A 24,702-nucleotide genomic window follows, 5' to 3' on the forward strand; every position below is an offset into this window, starting at 1 on the left:
AACAATTTGTTTACATGGAAAAATGTAGAAACAATTCATTTATATGAATTGTTAGAGGATGGCCCAATACTTAGCCCACGGAAGTAAGGACCAAAGTTCTTTTTACTACGATCTTTCTTGCTTCTTGTTACCAGTGGGGAAGAACGTTGCTTTTTAAGCGCATCTGAATATGAAGGGGAAGAATAGGAGGACTTCTTTGCAATCACCTTAAAAACTTCTTCATCTTTTAATGCACAGACCTTTGTGGATAACTTTCCCATCATAGTTGGAGGGGCCTCATCTGGAACTTCTTCATCATTTGAATTAGGAGGGAACTTTGGAACAAGGTTACTTGGCTAATATGCTTGGGCCTCAAGGTTCTCACTTTCTTCTTCATAAGCATTCAATATTTCAAATCTATTTTTGGAAAGGGACCGACGCTTAGATTCAACCTCACAAGTTTGTTGTTTTTCACTTACATGCTTCTTATATTTCCTTTTAACAAGAGTGAATCCGTGTGTGTTTTCTCCTTGCTTTAAAGGAGGAGATGGAGTTGGGGAGCTTCAAGAATTTGAAGCTTTTGGACAGCTTCTTGCAAAGTGTCTATACTTGTGGCACATAATACATTTAAAATGAACCTATTCATAAACCAGAGCCTAGAGATGAGACCACCCATCCAAACTGAGTTGAATCACGTTGTGGAGGCCTTTCCAGAAATCCATTTCAACACAAATTCAGGGGCATGAAAATTTGTTCTTGTGTTCGATATCATTGGTAATATATTTGCCAATTTATCTCTTATGGCCTTAAAAATGCCCTCACCCTAGCAAATAAGGGGGGTAAAAAGTAATACGGTCCACATACGTGCAGATGAGACTTCCATCAATGGATTAAATTCAAGAGACCAATGAGTGAGAAACAAACCTTTGGTGCCCATGAAATATGGACCTGATTTGTAGATTTGGTCTCTATCTTCTTGGTTGTAAAGAGAAATAAATAATATCCATTACCACAATAGAAAATGTTCTTGGGTTCATGATTTGCCCAATTGTTAAAAGTCCAGTCTTTAACAACTTCATAACTTGGCCACAAACCAATGAATTTTCCTAGTAACCCATTTTCCTTCAAGAGTACCACATTTTTATTTATTTATTTATATATATATATATATATATATATATATATATATTATTATTATTATATTATTTTTATTCATTTTAATTAATTAATTTTATTTTATTTTATTTATTTATTTATTTTTATTTTTATTTATTTATTTATTTATTTTTATTTTTTATTTATTTATCTATTTTATTTTATTTTTTATTATTATTATTATTTTTTTTTTAATTTTTTTTGGCTAAGGAGAGAAACCCCATATCTAAAGAAGGGTTTGATTTTGCTTTCTTCACAAATTTATTTGGGGCACTCATTATGCCTACATGAAGCACACAACTGAAGAAACCAAAAACCCTCGCGATGGTCGCTAACATGCAAACAACTTCAAGCAACAAAAAAAATCAAATATGTGCATACACTGCATTTGACACCACACTTCAACGTGTCAAATCCAAACTCCCCTACAATCAATATAACATCCACACACGGGTAGGCTTATGAGAGCCTCACTAGCAAGGCTACATCGATGGTAACTCCATGGACTTCAGGTGTAAACGCCACCCTTCAACTGAATCGACAACACAAAGATTCATAATGATCACATGATTTTGCAGCATGAAATAGAGTTTGACAAAAGGGTTCCGCATAACTCTTCATCTATTTTTTTAAAGTTTAAGGTATTCTATATAGACATATTTTAATTTCTAATTATATGCTTATTAATTAAGTTATTAAGGTCTTACATGTTTATTAATGATATCTTATGATTATGAATATAAATCATCATTATTTAATATATATATATATATATATATAGATATAGTTTGTAATTTTATTTTTGGGGGAAAAAAATATAGTTTGTATGCAAGGCTGCATCGATGGTAACTCCATGGACTTTAGGTGCAAACACCACTCTTCATCTAGATCGATAACACAGATAGGGATTCAGTGTGATCACATGATTTTGCAGCATGAAACAAAGTTCGACAAAAGGGTTCCACATAGCTCTTCATCTATTTTTTAAAGTTTAAGGTATTATATACAGACATAATTTAATTTCTAATTATATGTTTATGAATTAAGTTATTAAGGTTTTATATGTTTATTAATGATATCTTATGATTATGAATATAAATCATTATTATTTAAATTTAATTTATTGATTATATATATATATATATAGTAATTTTATTAATAAAAAAAATTACATTATAACAAATTGAATATTTCTTTTGTAAAATTTTCATTCATTTGTTAATAAGTTACATAACAGTATAGTAGTATAACCATTTAGCACTGGTTTGCCACTCGGGAAACCAGATCAACGCCTGAAGAGTAATGATTTTGCCCAAAACATGATACATACAACACAACATTTATTGCAAAGTTTAATCAAAACCAAAGTGACTAGATGCCTCCTGAACCCAACTAATCTATATCTCCATAACATAACAAAGTTCTTATGCATAAACATAGTAGATGGAAGCCCAAATTTTTTCAGCAGCAAAAACATGCATGCCTTTGTGAAGATGTAGAAACATTAATGGGGTCTGCAGTGGTCCTCCGCAATGCAGGGCTTTTGCTCTTCAATAACAACACCTCAATCCTATCCAGCTAGGTATATATATCCTTGTGTTCCAAGCTAAGATCTCTATGCTCCATCTATAATTCATTTGTTTTCATCAAGATCTCCTTGCATGCCTTGTTGCATTCCAAGAAAACTTTGCTTAACAGGGACTTCATGTTCTAATATAACTCGAATGTACAAAGATATTGGTTTTGGCGCCCTTGGGTCTGGGTTGGGTTAGGCACCCAATCTTCCATGGAGGTCAAAACCTCTTCATCTGTTTGCTCATCGCGATCAACTCTTTCTTCATCATCAACCCGAACAATTTCTTGTTGGATGGGATTGGGGGAACAATATCTTCGCTAAGCTTATGAGCTCGAAGTCTACTGTGAGTGCTCCCCTTAACCCGAGAGGATGAGCCTTGCTAAGACCTCACGCATTATCGAGGCATATAAATGGACTAGCAGAAAAAAAAAAAAAACACGACGTAGGGTAATGCCAAGTCCAATAGGAGGGAGCGATCAAGTTGTGACCAAAATAATGTAAAACCCAAATTAAAGTATTGGTAGAGAGAGTAGGGGATCTTGAACAGGGGGGACCTTGTTTATACGAGGGGTAGGAAGACCATCTGTGAAGAATTTAACCAAATAAAGGGACTCGATTGAAGGGGAGAGTGCTCACAATGAAAGTTTAAAATCTTGACTTCTAAAATTTGTGTAAAAATATGTTTGTATTCAACTGCTAGCAGCTATATATCGAACCATTCCTTTTTAAACTTGAAGGGAATACTAGTAAGATGGTGGACCATATTATCTCGAGGCATGCCAAAGTTGAGGAAGTGAGAGCATTCCAGTGCTTGCCCATGTCGCTAACAACAAATCCCCTCATCCTCGAGCACTCTTCCTCTACTACTTGCTCTCTAACGCAACATGAGAGGCCAATCAATTGAGACATACAACAATCTTGGCTAGATTGGATAGAGAGGAAACTTGTGAAGATGACTTCAAGACTTAGAGCAAGTGATGACTAGGTTAGGAAAACCGTGGCCTATCCCTTTGATTAAAATGGAAACAACAAGACCTAAGAGGTAATGTGAGACTGAGTGAATCAAAGAGTTTACGAGAAAGAGGTTACCACAATCTTTCTTGGCATAGCTCAACATAACCAAAATAATTCTTATTGCCATTTTAACAAAAGTCTCTGGATGAATTTTATGAGACAACAACATCGAGCAATGGACTATCATTACAAATGGGTGTGCGAGGTTAATGACCTTGCATGCTCAGTACAACTGGTGGCAAGTGTTGTCAGGCTGCCACTAGTGATTACTTAATGTGGTAGCTCTGAATATGTGCCAATTCTACCTCACATCCATTTAAATCATTTATTTCTTCTTTAAATGCTTCTTGAATACCATCTCGATTGAGAGAATATAACAAATTGAATTGAATTTATTTATTATTTATAGTTTAGTTTAATTAAATTGACATTATATTTTATTATTATTATTATTATTATTTTTTGACGAAAACGGGTATGGGATATTTATATTCCTCTTGGGCTGAAAGCCAGTAAACTGATTACATAGAGGTCTTCTGTATTTTGATGCAGGTCACTTTTGTGAGTAAGCATGCATCTTATTCTTACAAAGTTCTTCCTTGATCTAGAGTCTATGTTTTTTATTATTTTCCCCCACTTGGAGATACAGACAAATTTCTTTAAAAGAAGGCAGTAAAACATTGGAGCTTGCAGATTAGGGGATGGGATCCCATGATTCTTCTTTGTCTTTCTGTTTGATTCCTGCTGAGAGGAGAGTGGCTTTATTGGCCTCTTTGTCCGCCTCTTTGTTGAGGGCTCTTAGCACATGAAAATAGTCTAAACTCTGGAAGCATTTTCCAAATCCCTTGATTCTAGTTATTAGTCTAGAAAGTTTAAGATCCTTCACTGCAGAGCTGGATATCATTGCATCTATTATAACTTGGGAGTCTCCGATTACATTGGCTGTCTCAATACTTGTGTCTTGGAGGATCTTGAGGCCTTGGTATAGAGCTAGAGCCTCAGCTTGCACGCTGGTTGTATGTCCAAGCCCCCATGCGAAGGAGTGAATTATTTCCCCTTTTGGGTTTACTATGACTCCTCCTGCACCAGCTTTGCCTGGGTTTCCCTTGGCTGCCCCGTCAAAGAAGAGGGTATATTTTGAGAGTGCAGTGAGCCATTCTTTAAATTCATCTTCAGATTTCCTTATATGCCAGTTTTTGTGAGATGGGGCAGCCCTGTTCGCTGGATGGAATTGTAAGCCAATGAGTGAACCCCAGGAGATATCTTGATGACTGAGATTTGAATCATCTTTAATGTCAGCAAGGCATTCCTTGATTTGGCTTTTAACTTTGCTCTCTATAATTTTGCTGTTCTGGTTTGTGCCCCTGAATAATCTTCTATTTCGTTCAAGCCATATTTGCCAGCAGATTGTCTTTGGTAGTATGTCCCAGGCTGTTTTAACTACCTGATTTCTTGGCGGCTGACCTGGATATCTGGCTGTCCAATTTGAGAACAGCTCCACAATGGTATTTGGCATTAAGAAGGTGCTGCTAAGGTTCTACACGAAGGAGCTCCAGATTTGTTTGGCAAATTTACATTCCAGCATTATGTGCGCTGCTGTCTCAGAATTTTCTTTGCACAGGTGGCAAATAGAAGGGCCGTAGATCCCTTTCCTTTGCAGAATGTCATATGTGAGAATTCGTTCATGGCAGAGCTGCCAGGCAAATATATCAGTCTTCGGCCAAGAATGGGTGCGCCATACTCCATGCCACGGTGTTGGATCAGGTGGCACATGTGGTTTCTCTATTAATTTTCTGTAACCCATGGCGACTGTGTACCCTCTGTCCTGCGTTCCCCATCCCTTCTGATCCTGTTTGCGCAACTGCGTGGGGGCCAAACCGTGAAGGTGCGCTGTCAGCGTGCTCCAATCTTTTCTCAGATGTTCCGACACCGTTTCACTCTTCCAGCCCGCCCAATTCTCGTCTTGCCATCGTGAGATATCCCAGAGAGTGTGCAGCCCGTTGTTTTCCATCCACCTGTGCAGTTCCCTAGTGACAAGTCTGTTTTCCAAAGGCTCCTTATTCATAATACGATCAGTCCATATATTTATCCTCCTGCCATTCCCGGGGACCCAAAAAGAGTGCTCTCTGATTAGGGGGCCTGCTTTAGCGAGAATTTTGTGAAATGATGAGTTCTGTGTGATGAGAGGTGAGTTCTGAGCCTGAGTTTCATTTTCTAGGCATCTTAGACGAGATCCCCTGAAATACTTCTTCCATAAGGCGAGCTGAGCCCAACCTGGTTTGGGCGCAATGATCCTCCAAATGGTCTTTGCTGCCATGGCCACGTTCTGGTGACCAATGCTTTTGAAGTTCAGTCCACCTTCCCACAGCGGCTTGGCAATCGTTTCCCAGCTGATGAGAGGGATTTTCCTGTCATTTTGTTTTCCACCCTTCCAAAAAAATCTGCGCATGAGCTCCTCCATCTTGTTAAGAATGGTTAGAGGGGCAAGGAGACCTGCAAAATGGAAAATAGGGAGACTGGAGAGCACAGATTTCACAAGTACAGACTTGCCAGCAGCGTTGAGCCAGCGGAAGCCCCAGGATTGAATTTTAGTTTTGAAATTTTCAAGCTGAGGATGCCAGTCTTTGACAGAGAGCCTTCTATGGCAGACAGGGAGGCCCAGATATTTAAAAGAGGTCCAGGAGGATGAGGCAGCAAAGTCCAGACACCTAGATATAGCGGAAAGAACCCTTGGCGGGGTATTCCAGCTGTAAATATGACATTTATTCTTGTTAAGGGCACTGCCAGAGGCCTTGATGGAGACATCCAGGGCAGCTTTAAACTTGGAGGCGGAGGAAAGGGTGGCGCTGCCTAACAGCAGGGTATCATCTGCAAATAAGGCATGGTTTAAGCTTTTGACCCCTCTAGCTATACACAGACCATTGATTTCTTGATCATGCATTTTTTTATCTAACAGGAAACTGAAGACAGAGGCTTGAATGACAAAGAGCAGGGGGGAGAGAGGGCATCCCTGCCTGAGGCCCCTCGAGGCTTTGAAAAATTCTGTGGCTCTTCCGTTTACTAGGGGGGCAATCCATGGCTCTGAAATGGCAGCCTGCACCCACTTTATAAAGTTTGCCCCAAATCCAAATTTATACATGACTTTTAAAAGGAATCTATGATTGACTCGATCAAAAGCATTTGCTAAGTCGAGTTTGATCACCATACCTTGTTCCTTTCGGTGGAGACTTGAATGTATTGCCTCTTGAACGAGAGTGTAGTTGTCCACGATTTGCCTTCCCTGAATGAAGCCTCCTTGGTTTTCCGGGATTATTTTTGGCAGGATGGGCTTCAGCCTGTTTGCAATGACCTTGGTGATTAATTTGTACCCAGTGTTGCAAAGCGAGATCGGACGAAATCTGCTGAAATTGTTGGCTCCTTTTTCCTTTGGTATGAGAGCTAAGAAAGCAGAGTTTGTGCTGCCTCCTATTTTCTGAGAATTTTGAGACTTTTGAACCATTTTAAGAAGGTCCTTTTCCACAATTGGCCAGCAGACTTGGAGGAATCTGGCTGAGAAGCCATCTGGCCCCGGGGCCTTGTCCGGCTCCATGTCAAAGAGGGCTTTTTTAACTTCCTCTTTTGTGATTTTGGCCTCTAGAACCCTGTTCATACGAGGAGAGATTGCTTGAGGGATAATGTCTAGCAGCTCTTGGTGCTGGAGCGACTCCTGATCTTCAGTGAATAGCTTTTGGAAATGTAAATAGGCTGCCTTCTTGATGTCTGCAAATTCCTTGTGCGTATCATTATCCTCCTTGATCTCAGAAATAGTGTTGAAGCATTTCCTAGCTTGGGCTTGCTTATGAAAGAAGCTCGTGTTCCTATCTCCTGCTTTTAGCCAGAGGTTCCGCGATTTTAGTCTCCAATATTCTTCTTCAGCCAAGCAGGCTTTATGGTAGCGCTGCTGAAGATTAATTTCCTGGTCCATCATCTCCTCTATAATTATGGCGCTCTCCATGCAAGTTTGATGAGAGGCAAGGGAGGATTTGATGACTTTCCTTTCTGTTGCTGGATTTGAAAGGGTTTTTGCCCAACGTTTCAAGACTCCTTTTACCCTTCTGAGTTTTTCCTCCCAAATGAAGAAAGGTGAGCCTTTAACTGGCTGGCTCCAATAGTCTTTGATTGTTTGCATGAAGAGGGGCTCCTTTACCCAGAGAGGGCTGAATCGGAAGGGGATGGGTCCCAGATCTGAGTGGGCAAGCAGCTCTAGCTTAACCGGCTTATGATCCGAGATGCTGCAAGGAAGAATATGCATTCTAGGTTCTAGACAAAGTAGCAGAAAGGAACTTTGGATGAAAAATATATCAAGTCTGGCAGCTATATGCCCCGGACCTACTCTTTTGTTAGACCATGAGTACTTACTTGATGAGGGTTTGATGTCAAGCAAGTCCCAATCTTGCAGAAGATCCTTCGCCCATTCTCTTGCCGGGTCTCGAACTATGCTTCCTCCCCTTTTCTCAGATGAATGAAGAGTGAGATTGAGGTCTCCGGCAATGATTACATTTTCCAGAATTAGCAGATCTGCCTGATGTTTTATAGTATCCCAGCATTCCTTTTTCTCCCTTATGTTGACTGGAGAATATACATTGAAGAGAGTAATATTTTCCTTTGTGTCTAGATTCTGCATTTTTAGCATCAACCAATGAGTGTTGCTTGCTTCATAGCTGAGTGCATATTTGTTGGGGTTCCATAGAGTACCGATCCCTCCTGAAGCACCCCTGGCTGAGATTGCTCTTGCTTCGCTTCTGGGCCATAAATTTTTGCTTTTTTGCAGGAAGAGTTTGTCTTCCAGTTTGGTCTCCTGGATGAGAAGTATGTCTAGGGCTTCTGTTCTTGCTAGACTTCTTATTGCTTCTTCCTTGACTTTGCTCCCCAAACCTCTACAATTCCAGGAGATGACCTTCATTATTTATGTTTCTGATGGGTTCCCTTGGAGCCTTGGGGCTAATTTTTCATCATTTTAGGCTTTGAAGCAAGGAGCTTTTCCAGCGTTGGTTGGCTGCCCTGTAGCTTGTCTTTGTAGGTCTGCTGCTTTCTTTTCTCTTTGTCTGTTTTGCACCCTCTTGCTGATCTTCTTACCGAGGTTTGGGATTCTCCTATTTCGCCTTCTTCTTCTGACTCCTCTATTTCTTGATCTTCTTCTTCGTCTTCTGGGTCCGTGTCTTTGAGGTTCTCAACTTCTTTTGGGGAAGCTGGAGGTGTGCTTTTCCTTGAGGATTCTGGCTTTTGGGTCTCTGCCTCTGGAATGTCTTCTGTCGGTTGGCTTAGGAGGATAAATTTGTTTTCTTGCGTCTTTTTTGTAGGGGGTTTCTGGGCATTTAATTTGCCGGATAGTCCACCCTGCTTCTGGCCCTTGTGATTGGCTCTAGTTCGTCTTACTTGATTCCATCCCTCTTCGTTTCCTTTCTATGGCTCTGGGTTAGTCGGGCAATTTCTAGCGAAGTGCCCATACACATGGCATTTCCTGCATTTGAAAGGCAGCTGTTCATAGTCCAAGATCTGCACATGGGACCAGCTGCCTACTTTGATTTTGACTGCTTCTAGTAAGCCCTCCTCTAGATCTACCTCCACGCAGATCCTGGCACAATCGTATTGATCCTTGTTGCTTGCCCGATCGATGAATTTCCCGAGGGAGTTGCCGATGTGTTTCAAGGAGTCCCAGTTCCAACAGTGAACCAACATATTTGGGAGACGAACCCATACCGGAACAGCATTAGGAACATCTACTGCTGGGTCGAAATCCGGCGTCCATTTATTCAGGTAGAGACCCTGAGGACCCATGAAATACGGTCCATTTCTAAAGATCAGGTCTTTGTCTTCTCTGGAGGTAAATTCGAATAGGAAAAACCCTCGCCCTAGAAAGTAAGAGGTAACACTTTGGCTGATCAGAGGCGCCCAGTTCCTGTTAACCCATTGCTCTGTAGTTTTCGGGGATGGCCAAAGTCCTGTGAATTGGCCAATGAGTCCCCGATCCGCCAGCGACAGAGCTACCTGCATGGGAGTTTCCGGAGGCAGAGAGATCTCTGGAATCTCATCTATTTTCTTGACGAATCTGGAGGCTTCATTTCTTTTTTTCGGAGGCAAGCCTGCCAGGAGCTGGTTAAATGCCTCATCGGCAAGTCCGGAGGGTGGATCGTGGCCCTGGGTCTCCATCAGGCTTGATGCCGGCCGCCATAGGGGCAGCGCAGCAGGGATCGCCTCCTAGCCAGAAGGGCGACTAACTTTCAAGATCCGATCAGATCTGAAATCGATGGAGGATCTATTTAGCAGGATCCGATCAGATCTTAGGTCGAAAAGCCGACAGAAGGCGGATCGCTGGGTTAAGGGCCCGCAGGGGGCAGGTCACGGAGCCGAGGCTCGTAGCAGGAGCTTGGTCGCGCTATCCTCAGCGGCCGATCGCAACAGTAATGACATTATATTTTATTATTATTATTTAATTTAATAATTTATTTAATTCACTATTACAATATCTTCTCCAAATTAAATTATACTTCTAAATTCTATAATATCTTATCCCATAAAAAAACATAAATTCATTTAAAAAAAATGATATATAATATATCACCCATCAACCTACTAAAATAAACCAATAAATTAAATCAACCTTATAAAACACACCAACCTATTTATCTATCCCTGGGTCTCCTCTCCAAAATAACATGTAAAAACATTCAAGACCACCATGTGAATTTAAAGCCACTAAAAAAATGACATACAAAATATTACTAGTCAACACTCCAAAAATTAAATAAAATAAATGTTATCAACCTTATAAAACTTACCAACTAACCCATACAAAATATTACTAGTCAACACTCCAAAAATTAAATAAAATAAATGTTATCAACCTTAAAAACTTACCAACTTACAAAATATTACTAGTCAACACTCCAAAAATTAAATAAAGTAAATGTTATCAACCTTATAAAACTTACCAACTAACCCATTTACCATACATCACTATCCCTCGGTCTCCACTCCACAACTAACCCATTTACCATACATCACTATCCTCGGTCTTCACTCCAAAATAACATGTAAAAACATTCAAAACCACATTTAAGACCAACCTCTCAATCTAAAACCTCTTATCCACTTCATAATCCTGGGATCATAACTGCAACCATAATTTAAAATTCCCAATTCTTTTCTTTAAAACTCCATAAAATATTATCACCCCCTTTCATTTCTCATTCATAATTATAAAATAACAACACTAAAAACACTTCATAATCGTGGATCATAACTACAACAATAATTTAAAATTTTCAAATCTTTCCTTTAACACTTCATAAAATGTTTATCACCCTGTACATTTCTCATGCATAATTATTAAATAATAACAACAACAGAAAATGGTCTAAATCCCATTGTTTCGAACACCAGAAGACAAATAGCTTAGCAATAGGCGGTTTGAATAAAAGATTTTATCTGGCTTGACCAGAGTCAAATCCAAACCCACATTGGAAAGGAGAGGAAATGTGTACCGAGCAAGGCAAGTGGTGGAAGGAGTAAGAGCCGCCAATGGGGACGAAGGGCTGATGCAATTTGATCAATCGATGCGCGGGCATGTGGATTTGCTGACCAATCTGGATTTACAGACCCCCTTCATCCATTTGGAATCTCGAATTCGAATTGAAACCGAAATTTGGCATTCTGAGTAAAGTCTCCAGATTTTTTATTTTTGTTTCCAAGAAAGGAAGTGAAACAGAATAGGTCGGTTGAATTTGGGGCCGAAATCGAAGAAGAAGAAGAACAAGATTGTGTGGGTGTTAGTTATTTTATGGGTGAGGAGAAGTTGGCAGCTCCTTCAGCTGTTGCTGCTGCGATGTGTGCACGCGGGAGCGGAGACAGGGAAATGCTGATTCCCGTTGGAGACGACGTTGAAGATCCCGCCAAGAATTCTCCCAGTTCTCCCAATGCTTACCAGTCAAGTCGCAAGGTTACTCACTTATTCAGCCTTTACCTTCAAAGAGGGATTCTTATTCTTTTGTTTTGTGCATCCCATTTTTCGATTTTGAACAGGTAAATATCAGAATAGGGCTCGACCGTAGCTCCATGGTTATTAGGCATTCATTTTTTAACGCCGTGGCTTGGAAGGTCCACACATACTCCCCTAAGGTTTTCAAACATCATAGCTAACCCACATACGATTTCATGACTTGGGGCACTATGCCCTTCAAAAGGAGCGGGGAGGGGACTGAATTGTGAAAACCATAATAGTTCAGTCCATTGACCCCTTTGAAAGGAAGGGGAGGAGGCTGATGTTGAAAAACCTAATGGTCACTGCTCCTTTAAAAGGAGGGGAGATGAATTAATGGGGAAAAGCCCAATAGACTGCCCCCTTTGAAAGGACGGGGAGGAGACTGAATGGTGAAAAACCCAATGGTCACTTCTCCTTAGAAAGGAGGGGAATGCATTAATGAGGAGTGGAGATAAATTAATGGAGAAAAAACCCAATAGTTCATCTTTGTAGACCCGCAAAAGAGAAAAAAAGGTAGGGTTCACCCACAGAAGCATCAGCGCATTATGAAGTTAGGATTACCTGAGTTGTTGCCCACGGTTTGCCCTTCTAACAAGCTCAATCACACATCTGTAGACCCTAGAAAGAAGGCAGGCTTTACCCTTATCGGTTCATTAAGTTATTGGGTCACTTGAACTGTCGTACAGGGTTTGCTCTTCTAACAGCAGAATTGACAACTTGCTGCTTGTTTCTCGAGGTTGTAAAATCATGGATCTCTTGAAGTCATATCCCGTTGCTTCTTTACCTGCACAGCCTAGAGGTTTGGCATTGTATTTACTGTGTCTTCCTAAAAACTTTGAACTCCTCTTAACTTGATGACTGGTATTCGAGTCTGTTACTTGGACTGTACATGTGTTGACTCCATGCAACAGGAAATTCATATCAAAATTTCACAATTTTATGAAATATAAAGGAAATAACAAGTACAGATACGGACAATGACGTATCTAGAATTCAGATAGAATATTTTTGTATTTTCATTTGCATAATCCAGACTAGGCTGTTCTATGAATTTGTTTGTTGGTTGATTTTTTTTGTATATACTATAACTAAATCAAGCGTTAGCCGTTGAAAAATCTTGGCGATTTTACTAGCTGAACTATCTTCTGAATCCATCTTAGAGATTATTATTCTCGGTAGTCATACGGATTAAATGAATAGATACAAATTACAACTAGCCGCTTATTATTACCATCTAATTTCTATACCAACTTGTCTTGCTCGCTGATGGCAATAAATTTAGTCAGTTGATTTGGTTAATTTATGAAAGGCAGTCAGATTTGTTGAATAAATTTAGACTGTTTTAATAAGTCTCTTCTGGGTAAATCAGATGAAATATATTATATTACTATTCTTGATGTTACTGGAGAATATTACTTATCTACATCTGTACATTTATTAACATATCTCTTTCAAATTCAACTATATTGTGTGGTGAAAGTACCGTAAATCACAGTCTTCTGCATACATTTTATTGTTGACGATTTCTTTGAAGTCTACTTTCTTTTTCTTCTTTGCATTATAGCTTTCTTTTGTGCCCAGAGCTTGTTATCTTGTCCAAAAATCTTTTGTGTTGCTGTTTTTTGTTTGAAAGTCTTTTGTGTTGCTATTTTTTGTTCTTTCTATCCAAATTGTTCTTTTCCCAGCCTGCCCTCTTGAAAACACCCTGTAATTACTTTTTAGTTGGTTTGTGCTTCTGGCCTTATCATTGCTGCTATATCTGGACTGTTTAGGAGAATCTGTACTAACTATGCAGAGAGAATATGCTTAAGCCCTGAATGATTTTATCCTCTAGAAATTGGGCTTGTAGATAGCAAAATTGGCTTCAATTCTGTGACGTTCTTTTTTATAAGTGCGAGTACTTTTCTTGATCTGTGGTGGGCTGTGAACCTAACTCCACATTATCACAGTAAAGCCCACTAAATTATGTGGACCATTAAACTCGGGCAACTCATACATGTCATCAGGGCTTTATATTTGGCGGGTTTTGAGCTTGGGTCATTATGGTGGCGGCATCCTGTCTCGACTCTTAACTACTGGACCACAGCCTGGCAGACCAATTATGTGATAGTTAATATAGCGGTGTTTGGGAATAATGTTATGTTATCAACATTGCTTTTGTTTTGTCTCCATGATTGAAAAAAAACTTGCTATCCTGAAGCACTGCGAGCTTCAAAAATCTAATCCACTCATTGCTTTAATTTGATTCTTCTTAATGTTTAGCAGAGGCTGTAGAGTATAAGGAAAAACAGTCTGCTGCTATTTTTCTCTTGTAGTTATGAAGGAGCTTGATGCCTAGCATGTGTTGCAGAGAATCTGGAGTGAAAGTTTATAAATTCTGCATAACATTTTTTTTTTTGGCTTTGTCAATACTGAACTTGGTTTTGAGCTCATTTGAGATGAATCTTCTTTCATGCTGCACATCGTATAGATTCACAGAAGTGTCAATGCCTCTTTTATATACATTTGGGCATTATAATTAAGGTTCGTAATATTAATCTACATGATCATTTAAATGATTATCTTTTCTCGTTTGCTGCAAAATTTGATATTAAACACCCACATAAAAAAAAGTGGCAGCTTGCAATCGTGATTTCCTGTTTTAAATCTCTGTCTAGAACACATCGGTTTATTACTGAACTTAAGAAAACATTGTAAACAAGTGTTTCCTGAGAGATCAAAGTAGAAATTGGCCTGTAGGTCAGCTAGTCCCAATTACCACTAAGGAGGCTCCAATATGCATACAAAAACAATTACTGAAGTTTTTAACTTAAGTGCGTTTTCATATCTGGCATCATGAATGAGGCATTTAACATTTAATTGACGCTTTAAGGTTTTCATTATTGGTATATAATCACACATATCAGTTCAAGATTTTTGATCTGTCATTTGCATGGAAATGTTTGTTGCATATCATTGTAGTTACTAATTCCCTGTTAGTTGTTTTGTTCTTAAGCTATATTGTATTGATTATGAAGTGGGCTTGTATTCTCTGAATTGGTAGATGAAGAAAATATATAGGACATTTATGTCAATTCTCTCTAGTTGATTGGTCTTCAAGGGCTTCTGACAATGTTTTTTTAAAACCTTTGCAAATTTCCTTTTCCTACTATTTGCTTTTCCATCTAGCTTTCTAGCGGTTTCATTTTGATGATGCTTACATCTATATTGTTTTTATTGAAAATTTAGTAAAGTTTTGAAAAGTTCATTAACACACGATTAATGGGTGGTGTAAAATTGACCAGGCTTTTTATGCTGTCCTTCAGAGCTGGGTTTCAAAAAAGTTCATGAGTGGATGGTAAGAACACTGTTATCTTATCTGGTGCATTACAGAGATAAATTATTTATATCATTTGTTGCTTCTTTATGGAAATTTTGTTACTTAAAATGGGGTGGTCTTGTTTTGTGGTCATTTATGATTGAACTGTAATCTAGTTGTTTATATGAGCTTGATATGTTGATTGTAACCTTTTGCAGTGTGGTTCTGTTTCCGGTTGCAATAACTTTCTACATCACATGGTGGTTTATTCAGTTTGTTGATGGCTTCTTCAGACCAATATATGTGAGATTGGGCTTCAATATCTTTGGTAAGGTTCTTGAATTTCTGGTCATTCTATACTATCTAGTTGAGGTTTTATCCTTTTCTTCTTTGAATTTAATTTTAAGCATTAGCTTGCTTAACAATCCATTATAGAATGTTTTTGCTGCTTTTATGTGAGGCTAGGGCACTCCTTTACATAGTTTGCTGCCTCCCATGCTTCTACTATAAAATTAGCAGAGCAGTAAAAAATCAACGCAGCAAATAACAGGATCATCCATTCATAATTTAGCTCCATGAACTATAACATGCATTGGCATTTCCCAGACATCCTTGCACAGGTTTTATCTTCATCCACAGAAATAGCAGCAACCCAAGTTTGTATCTTAAATGATAATATTTTCATGTATGGGAAAGGGAAAGCCTCCTCAACCTCCATTGGCAATAAGTAACAAGCTGGCTAGGAATCTAGACATATCAATGGCTAGAAACGTGTTACTGCAACAATGACATTCAAATTTGTAACCTTGTATCCAAGCAAACTGATATCTAGGAATATATCAATGCCTCAATGTATACGATGCCAGCCAGCTGCAGCGTATTTGTAGGAAGATATCAATGTTCTTTAATTATCCCAAGGCCCAAAACACATAGACTATATCAACACTTCCCTGCACTAACTAATTGTTTAAACGTTAATGTTCCAAATTCCAATTTTATTTTGGAGAATATACTTATACTCATAGTCACCAGAGAAGGATGAGATTGATGGTGATTCGTCTGCCCATCTGACTAATTCTCAGCATTTTGGATTAATGAGGTTAATGACGGATTAAATTTGTGAAGTTGTTCATTCTTGCACATTTTTCTCTCCCATCCCTAGTCTCGATGTTTGTGTTTATTCTGATTTTCTCTCTCTTCTGTTGTAACTTGTTGCTGTATATCAACCAAATTCTGTGTGTGTGACTCGCAATCAAATGAAAAAGAGTGAACCTTAAATGGTCATTCTGTTGTATGTGACAGGTGCCAGAAAGTTAAAATTATCTATTCAGCTTTATAGTATATACTAATGAAATAAGCTTTGGGAATACTGATCTGCACCCACCTTTTCTATTGGAAATTTTAGATAAAATATTAGTAATTACTGTGCACACACGTATATCCCAAGTTGCATCTTCCGGAGAGGTGTCTTTCCATTTGACGAGGACTTCCTTAATCATGTGGCCGCGCAGGTGCTTGTCTCGTGTGTCTAGAACCTGTTTGGGTTGAAGCCAGATTGACCCTTCTTCGTTCAATTCAGGTAGACTGGTTTGAACTCGGCAATTGTTCCCAATCACTTTCTTGAGGCACGATACATGGAAAACTAGATGGATTTTTGCCGTAGGTGGCAAAGCCAACTTGTAAGCCACTTCTCCAATGCGCTGAAGTACTTGGTATGGTTCGTAGAATTTTGGAGAGAGCTTTTGACAACCCTTGTCTTTGAGTGATGTTTTCTTATATGGTTGCAACCTCAAAAAGACCTGATCCCCTTCTTGAAATTGGCGCTCTGAGCGATGCTGGTCGACCTGTTGCTTCATGCGGTTCTGAGCTTGATGAAGATTCTCTCTAGGATGGGCGAGCCTGGTTGCGCGGTGTTGTAGGAGTTGATCCACTGCTTGTACTTTGGAGCACCCCTTGAGATAAGAAGTAGGGGAAGGAGGAAGTTGACCATATACTGCTTCATAGGGAGTCATTTTGGTGGTGGCATGATAGTTGGTGTTATACCACCATTTAGCCAGAGGTAACCACTGTACCCAAAGGTGTTGCTTTTCTGAAGTGGAACACCTAAGGTAGGTTTCTAGACATTTGTTGACGGCTTTGGTTTGACCATCTGTTTGCGGATGATATGAAGTACTGAGTTTGAGTTGAGTGCCTTGTATGACTGATTTGTTCCCTGACTTTGGAAGACCTGTAATGAAATCCATAGAAACCTCCGTCCAAATTGATGCCGGAATGGGCAATGGTTGTAATGTGCTTGGTGTGTTGACGGTTTCCCCTTTGTGGCGTTGACAGACCTCACATTCCGCTATGAAGGTAAGGATGTCTTTTTTCATGCATGTCCAAAAAAATGATCTTCTGGTGCGAGCATACGTCTTCTGAAAGCCTGAATGTCCTGCAATGGGAGATGAGTGCAATTCTGCCAAAATGCGACTTTTGAGGGTGGATGTTGGTGAGATTACGACTCTGTCCTTGTAGCGAAGAATATCATTCTGCCACGAGTAGCCCTTGGTGGAATTAGGATCTACCTGCAATTGAGAAATGAGTTGGGAGAGCCCGGGGTGTGAAAACCATTCCCTGCGAGCCTTTTCAATCCAGTCTGGAATGGGGAGGGAAATTGCGAGCAGAGTACTTTCCTCCTCAAATTGGCGAGATAATGCATCTGCTACACTATTGTCTTTCCCTTTCTTGTAAATGATCTCATAATCATATCCCAACATTTTGGCTAACCATTTATTTTGTTGTGGGGAGGATAGGCGTTGCTCCAAAAAATATTTAAGACTGTGATGATCTGTGCGGATTTGGAAACGTCGCCCCAATAAGTAAGGTCGCCAGGTCTCGACTGCATGTAAGATGGCCATCATTTCCTTCTCGTAGGTAGATTGGCCCAGATTCCTCCCAATGAGTTGTTGGCTTGTGAAGGCCAACGGTCGCCCTTCCTGCATTATGACCGCCCCAATACCTGTACCCGAAGCATCACATTCAATGACAAAGGATTTGGTGAAGTCAGGTAGTGCTAAGACTGGAGTGGAACACATGGCGTTTTTGAGAGCGGTGAATGCCTGTTGTGCTTCCTCGTTCCGGAAGAAGGAATTTTTCTTTAGGAGTTGAGTGAGGGGTTTTGCTATGCGGCCATAGTTGCAGACAAATTTACGATAATAGCCTGTGAGACCCAAAAATCCTCTCAAGCTCTTCAAGGTCTTAGGTTGAGGCCATTCTTGCATTGCCTGGATCTTTTTGGGGTCCACCTTGACACCTTCACGCCCCACAATGTGGCCCAGATACTCAACTTCTTCCATGCCAAACGAACACTTGGACATCTTGACAAATAATTTATGCTTGCGGAGCAGCTGCAAGAGTAGATCTACATGCTGAAGATGTGCAGCCCAAGTGCCACTATAGATGAGGATGTCATCGAAGAAGACAAGGACAAATTTTCTGAGATATGGTTTGAGAATGTGATTCATAAGGCTCTGAAAAGTAGAGGGGGCATTACAAAGACCAAATGGCATGACCAGGAACTCATAATGGCCTTCATGAGTTCTGAAAGCCGTCTTGGGAATGTCGACTTCCTTCATGCGAATTTGGTGGTAGCCTGAGCGAAGATCCAACTTAGTGAAGAATTGAGCCCCATTGAGTTCGTCCAGCAAATCGTCAACCACCGGGATGGGAAATTTATCTTTGACTGTCAACTTATTAAGGGCCCTGAAGTCGGGACACATCCGCCACTCCCCATCTTTCTTGAGCACCATGACCACTGGGGATGAATAAGGACTAATGCTGGGACAAATGACACCTGCTTCCAACAGTTCCTTGATGATTTTTTCTATTTCATTCTTTTGGGTGAACCAAGGTGATGCTATGATCATGTTCCCCTCGCGAGGGTGGAAGCTCATTAGGCTTGTCAAAGACCGTCCGATGGTTATTTAAAATCTGTTGCATCTCATGATGAATTGGCAGAGACATGGTTTCGACTACCTGGATGGCATTAAATTGAGCTACTACTCCATGATGGCCATTTTTTAACAATTTTTCCATCCTATGCGAGCTGATGATAGAGGGGGCTCCCGCCTGGAGTCCACGGAGGGTATGTGTGGAGTTGTTCTGCTTAAAACTCATATATAACTCCTGGAAATCCATTTTGATTGGCCCAAGAGTGCGGAGCCATTCAGCGCCGAGGACAATGTCGCAACCCCCCATGTGTATGGCAAACATGTGGGTTTTCAACTGATAATCCCCCATTTGAAGTTTGACATTTTCACAGCGGTCTTCACATTTCATTGTGCCCCCATCCGCAATTTGGACTTGGAAGTTAGAAACTGCTGGTACAAAACAATGCGCTGCTTCTGCGATTTTTTGATGGATGAAATTATGGGTACTTCCACTATCAATCAAGACTACTACTGGGTGATGTTTAAGAAAACCCCGGATTTTGAGAGTTTGAGGGGAAGAAATCCCTGCCAATGCATGCAGCGAAATAACTGGTTCGTCAGAGACATTCTCCTTTGGGTTGTCTTCTTCTAGCGCCTCATGTTCCTCAAGTGGTGGATCTTCCTCTGTTGAGCTGTAGTCAGTGGCATCTATTTGAAAAAATTTGGGCTCCTTGCATTTATGACCTGGGGAGTATTTTTCATCACAGTAGTAACATAGTCCTTGCTTCCTTCTTTCGGCCATTTCCGCAGGTGACACCTTTTGGACCTTAAGTGTTTGAGTCGTGTTGTGAGCCTGTGGGGGACGACCTTTAGCGGGGAAATTTGGGCGACTGTATTGGGCTGCTAATGCACGTTCCACCTTACGAGCTACCTGGCAAGCCTCCGTCCACGTGGGAGGGTGGTGAAGTAGAACTTGAGCTTTGATGGCTTCTTTAAGACCGCTGATAAAACATTCCGTGTAGAACTCATCTGTGAGACCCCTAGTGAGGAAGGCTAAGGCTTCAAAAGCGGTAATATATTCATCCACTGTACCAGTCTATCGGAGCTTAGTGAGACGACCCAAAAAAGAGTCTTCCTGTTCAAAGCGATCTCGAAGAGCTTTGGTAAATTGGGTCCAAGTCCTAAAAGGTCCATTGCAACGCTGATGCCATTCCCACCATTGCCACCGTTCATTGTCCAAGTACATGCTCCCAATCATAAGCTTATTCGCATCATCTGGGATATGATTCAATTTGAAATACTGCTCCATTTGTGCTAGCCATGCGGACGGGTGAGAATTGTCAAATTTATGCACATCCAACTTGGGAGGTCGCTGACTGGGTGGTGGATGGGTGTGCCAGACGTGAGGAGAGTGGCTAGACTCACCCTCATTGTATTCATGGCCATTATACGCCTCCTTGTGGGCTTGCTCCTTGCCCTTCGGGAGGAATTGTTGTATCTGGAGACTTAGTCCTTGAAACTCACGTTGGAGGGATTGCACGGAGTCTTCCAGTTTGTCCATCCTTTCATTTGCCATCGCTTGAGCTCTAGTCTCTACCATACACCAACCTGATGAAAAATTGGGACCGCCGAAAAAATTTGACTAATAAATTGAATGGTACCACCTTTCTCAGCTCGTCGTCCTGATTCTGATGGGCTAGATCACCAATAAGCGCCCCGGAAGATCTCAGACTTTTTTTTTTGGAAAACTCCTAACGGAGTTTTACTCCTCCTTGATCAATACTGCAGTTGCCAAATCCTCAAAATGTCAATGCTGCCAAAAGTCCTGCGAAAAGTATACCCCGGTATAGGAACCCTTCACAACAACTCCGATCTGGTGGGTCTGAGAGATTTGAATGGCGGAACAACTGCTGCGGCGGATCTGATGGATCTGATGTCTGCTGCTGCTGCACCTCTTTGCACCCGTGGATCGGGAATAGATGATGTGTGATCCCCCGATAGAAAAGGAAACTATGGTCGTGAGGAGTGTCAGGTGCTACAGATCGCAATATACATAAGGGTCTGGCAGTAGTACTCGGCCCAATGTTTCAGGGCTCTAACTAAGGAGGGTCGACCGTACCCTTAGCCGTACAATCCGACTTCCCTATCGTACGGGCGAGTAATCTCTCCGAGTGCCGTTCTCGGTGTACTATATCCACAAGACGACCGACGGTTTATCTATGGCGAGGTTTCAAGGGAGCCTAGGGGGCTTCCGATATACCCAGAGGGTACGTGGAAGACAGTCCGTGCGCGGTTCTGTCTAATGCACTACTACTCGAAGGGGTACCCACAGGGGTTACAAGGGAGTCCATTAGACGTGACCACCTCTTGTATTTCCTGCGTGCATGCCTCCCCAAATCCGCAGGTTTATGCGCTCAACGACAGATCCCGTGGTTTAAAGACGCCGGAACACGTCTCTAGCCGATTTTTTTTTTTGCTAAGAATTGGAGATCCCACCGGCCCTGGAAAGTGCTCTGATACCACTTGTTATGCTCTTAACCTGCAAAATGATACCCAAATACAAAATATGCGAAGAAAAGATACCCAGAACACAGAATAGCAATGATTTTATTATTCAGAGAGTAATGTTCACTTGCCTCTTCGAGGGGGCAACCTCCAATAGAGCAGAGCTCGAATACAAAATAAGACACAATGCTCCTCGCAGGGAGTCTCTATCCTTTATATATGACTCATACATGCAATACCACGGGCCAATACCGTGGGTTTTATTAATACCATCTATCTAATACTATGGCCCATTTGCAACTAACTGTGGTCCCGTCATTAATTGCGGGTTAACCACTTACAAATATTAATATGGGCTTTATTAACTCTTGACCATGACGTGATCCCATGACATAAATAAGGGGGTTAGGGTGGGACCCTAACATGGCTTGTCTTCTACTGTTTATGTTTATGTTCAATCTGCATTTTACTATCATGTTGATGTGATTACTAAAATGGAAATTGATATTGAGCTAATAAGAAATTGAAGTAAATTGCTCTTAAGCATAGAACATACCAAAATTAACAATGTTATCGGAGCTGAGGTGAAGACAAAGCCCAAGCAAGAGTGAAAGAGCAATCACCGAAGACAGTTGGAAAGGACAAAAGGCTCAATGGGTTCCTCATCTCACTTCCCGGCTGAAGACAAGCTCCGTGAAAAGTCTGACTATCACGGATGGAAGATGTCTCTTGATTTGACAATGGTAGAATAAGAAGTGTTGGATTATGTGAAGGGTAAAATCCTTGAGCCTCCATCAAATGCACCGGCTGCTAGAAAGAATAAGTATACCAAGGCTGAAGTCAAAGCGAAGAAGATTATCAGATATTCCATTGACAAGCGTTTGGTGGCCTACATCTCTGATTTGAACACCTCCAAGGAGATCTACAACAGATTGGTAATCATGTTCAAGGTTAGTGATGCAAATCAAATTTTGTTCCTCAAAAATAAGTTGAAGGATATTAAGAAGGGCAAGGATGAGGATATTCAATCCTACTTCTTAAGGATCACTGAGATCAAGAATGATCTTCTCTCGATTGGAGAAGTCATTCCTGACAGGGAACTTACTATCTTACCCTTGGAGGGCTCCCACCCGAGTGGTATACATTAGAACCACTATTCTCAATAATGATTGAATTTCGGGATTTGAAAAATTGATGTCAAGATGCATTTAAGAAGAAACAAGAATGTGGAGCAAGAAATGCCTTGTAGTAGAGGCAACCCCACTGCTTTCTCTGCTCATGCCAAAAGGAGAAATAATGCAGGGTCTAAAGGTCATTTCAATGGAAAGCCCAGATTTAAGGGTGGAAGGAAGGGTAGGTGCTTTGTTTGCAATTAATTTGGCCACTATGCGAGGGAGTGTCCAAATAGAAGGGACACATCACATGATGATGATCACAATTACTCCAGGGGCAACTTCAACAACAACAATCAAAGAAATGGCATTGGGTAGGTTCAATGGCAAAGGAAAAAGGAATGCGGGACATCATGGAAATGGTCACCCCTCCAAAAAAGCAAGGAACTCCAGGTATGAAGAATTAATTGTTGTTAACAATAAGAAAAAGGAGTATTATCTTATATTGGCCCTCTCCACTACCTCTCCTCTAGATACCTTGGGGAATTGGCTTATTGATAGTGGTGCTTCAAGGCACTTCACTGAATACAAGGAAGCTCTCTCTAATTTGATAGAGAAGGAGACAAGCTTGGAGATCATTCTTGGAGACAATGCCACTTATCCCGTAAAGGGCATAGGGAATGTTACCCTTCAATTGAATCAGGGTAACACGATTCATTTACAAGAAGTTCTATATGTACCTGATCTCAAGAAGAAATTGGTGTTTATTTTGCAATGGAAGACAAAGGTTACACGGTGGCATTCATCGATGGAAAGGTACGTATTTGGAAAAGGAATTTTAAAGATGCTTTTACTCTTGGGTTCCAGGTTGACACTTTGTATCAAGTTGGAGGAAGTCCATTGGGGGCCATGTCTTGCGACACATCTCTATAATCTGAACTATGGCACTGGAGGTTTGCCTATCTTCATTATAAGGGTCTTCTCGATGTGAGACAAATGGTGACAGGTATGCCTGAGTTCAAAGTAGAGCATGAAGGTATATGTCCGGGATGTGTCGAAGGAAAACTTGCAAGGGGACCGTTCCCCTCTAGTAATAGGAAGACCACCGATATATTGCAGTTGATCCACTCCGACATATCTGGTATGATGCTTGTAACTCTTTGGGAGGATATTTATATTATTTCACTTTTATGGATGATTATTCTCGCAAGACTTGGTTCTACTTCTTGAAAAAGAAGGATGAAGTGTTCAGCTGGTTCCGTCACTTCAAAGCTATGATCGAAAATCAATCCGAAAAGAGAATCAAGATATTGAGGACTGATAATGGGACCGAGTATGAATCTAATGAATTCCATGACTATTGCAGAGAAGCTGGCATTAAGAGGGAGACCACAATACCATACACTCTTGAGCACAATGGTGTGGCTGAAAGGAAGAACCGTACTATTATGGACGCTGTTCGTGCCATGCTTCATGATCAAAGGCTTTCGGAGTTTCTATGGGCTGAAGCTGCGAATGCCACTGTATATGTTCAAAACTGATGCCCTCATCAAGCATTGGACTCCAAGACTCTCGAAGAAATGTTCACTGGTAAGAAACCCGATGTCTCTCATTTTAGAATTTTTGGAAGTTCCGTATACTTTCATGTGCTGAAAGAGAAAAGAAGCAAATTGGGTGCATCTGGAAAGAACGGAATCTTTGTGGGCTATAGCCAAAATTCTAAGGGCTATAGAATTTATGTGCTTGGTCAAAGGGAAGTTGAGATAAGTCATGATGTCACCTTTGACGAAGATATGGCTCTTAGCAAGGTTGACAACCTTCTTATACTAAGGAAGGATAAAGAAGTTGACACTAGAAAGCAGGATGAAAAAGAAGATGAAACGATGCCAGATGTTGATGAACCTATGGATCATATTGATTCTCCTCCTCCAAGAAGAGGCCCTCATGGCTTAGGGAGACTCTCGAAGATGCCGAGAGACATAGTGCACCAAGGGGTACTTTCCGTGAAAGCAAGAAGTGGACCAGGTATCAGGGATACTTGACCATTATGAGCACTATCATTCAAAATGAGCCTACATCATTCGAAGAGCACTATCATTCAAAATGAGCCTATTCATTCAAAATGAGCACTATCA

The 24,702-nt window shown here is 40.7% G+C and overlaps 2 protein-coding genes across 3 annotated transcripts in view; one reads left to right on the forward strand and one right to left on the reverse strand.

Annotated features, from left to right (window-relative positions):
- Positions 1–9,166: 9,166 nt before the first annotated feature.
- LOC149205140 (uncharacterized) lies at positions 9,167–9,913 on the reverse strand. Its single transcript, XM_089397324.1, has one exon. The coding sequence runs from the start codon at positions 9,911–9,913 to the stop codon at positions 9,167–9,169; it is 747 nt and encodes a 248-aa protein (XP_089253450.1).
- Positions 9,914–11,150: 1,237 nt separating this feature from the next.
- The window catches only part of LOC149205141 (protein LIKE COV 1-like), a 45,708-nt gene continuing 32,156 nt past the window's right edge, over positions 11,151–24,702 (forward strand). The window contains exons 1-3 of one of the 2 annotated variants that reach the window (XM_089394906.1): positions 11,151–11,702; positions 15,029–15,081; positions 15,261–15,370. In XM_089394906.1, coding sequence (XP_089251032.1) covers positions 11,544–11,702; positions 15,029–15,081; positions 15,261–15,370 — 322 coding nt within the window. In that variant the 5' untranslated portion in view covers positions 11,151–11,543. The remainder of the gene's footprint in view (positions 11,703–15,028; positions 15,082–15,260; positions 15,371–24,702) is intronic. The other variant, XM_089394905.1, reaches the window with a different exon arrangement.

The sequence above is a fragment of the Pinus tabuliformis genome, chromosome 1_2 (assembly GCF_031772625.1).
Source record: "Pinus tabuliformis cultivar Carrire ecotype Pingquan chromosome 1_2, CPIR1, whole genome shotgun sequence".
Classification (NCBI taxonomy): Eukaryota; Viridiplantae; Streptophyta; class Pinopsida; order Pinales; family Pinaceae; genus Pinus; species Pinus tabuliformis.

What these genes read in the sequence shown, in the direction of transcription:
- LOC149205140 (XM_089397324.1), bottom strand. Translation starts at nt 9,913, where the DNA reads ATGGAGACCCAGGGCCACGATCCACCCTCCGGACTTGCCGATGAGGCA.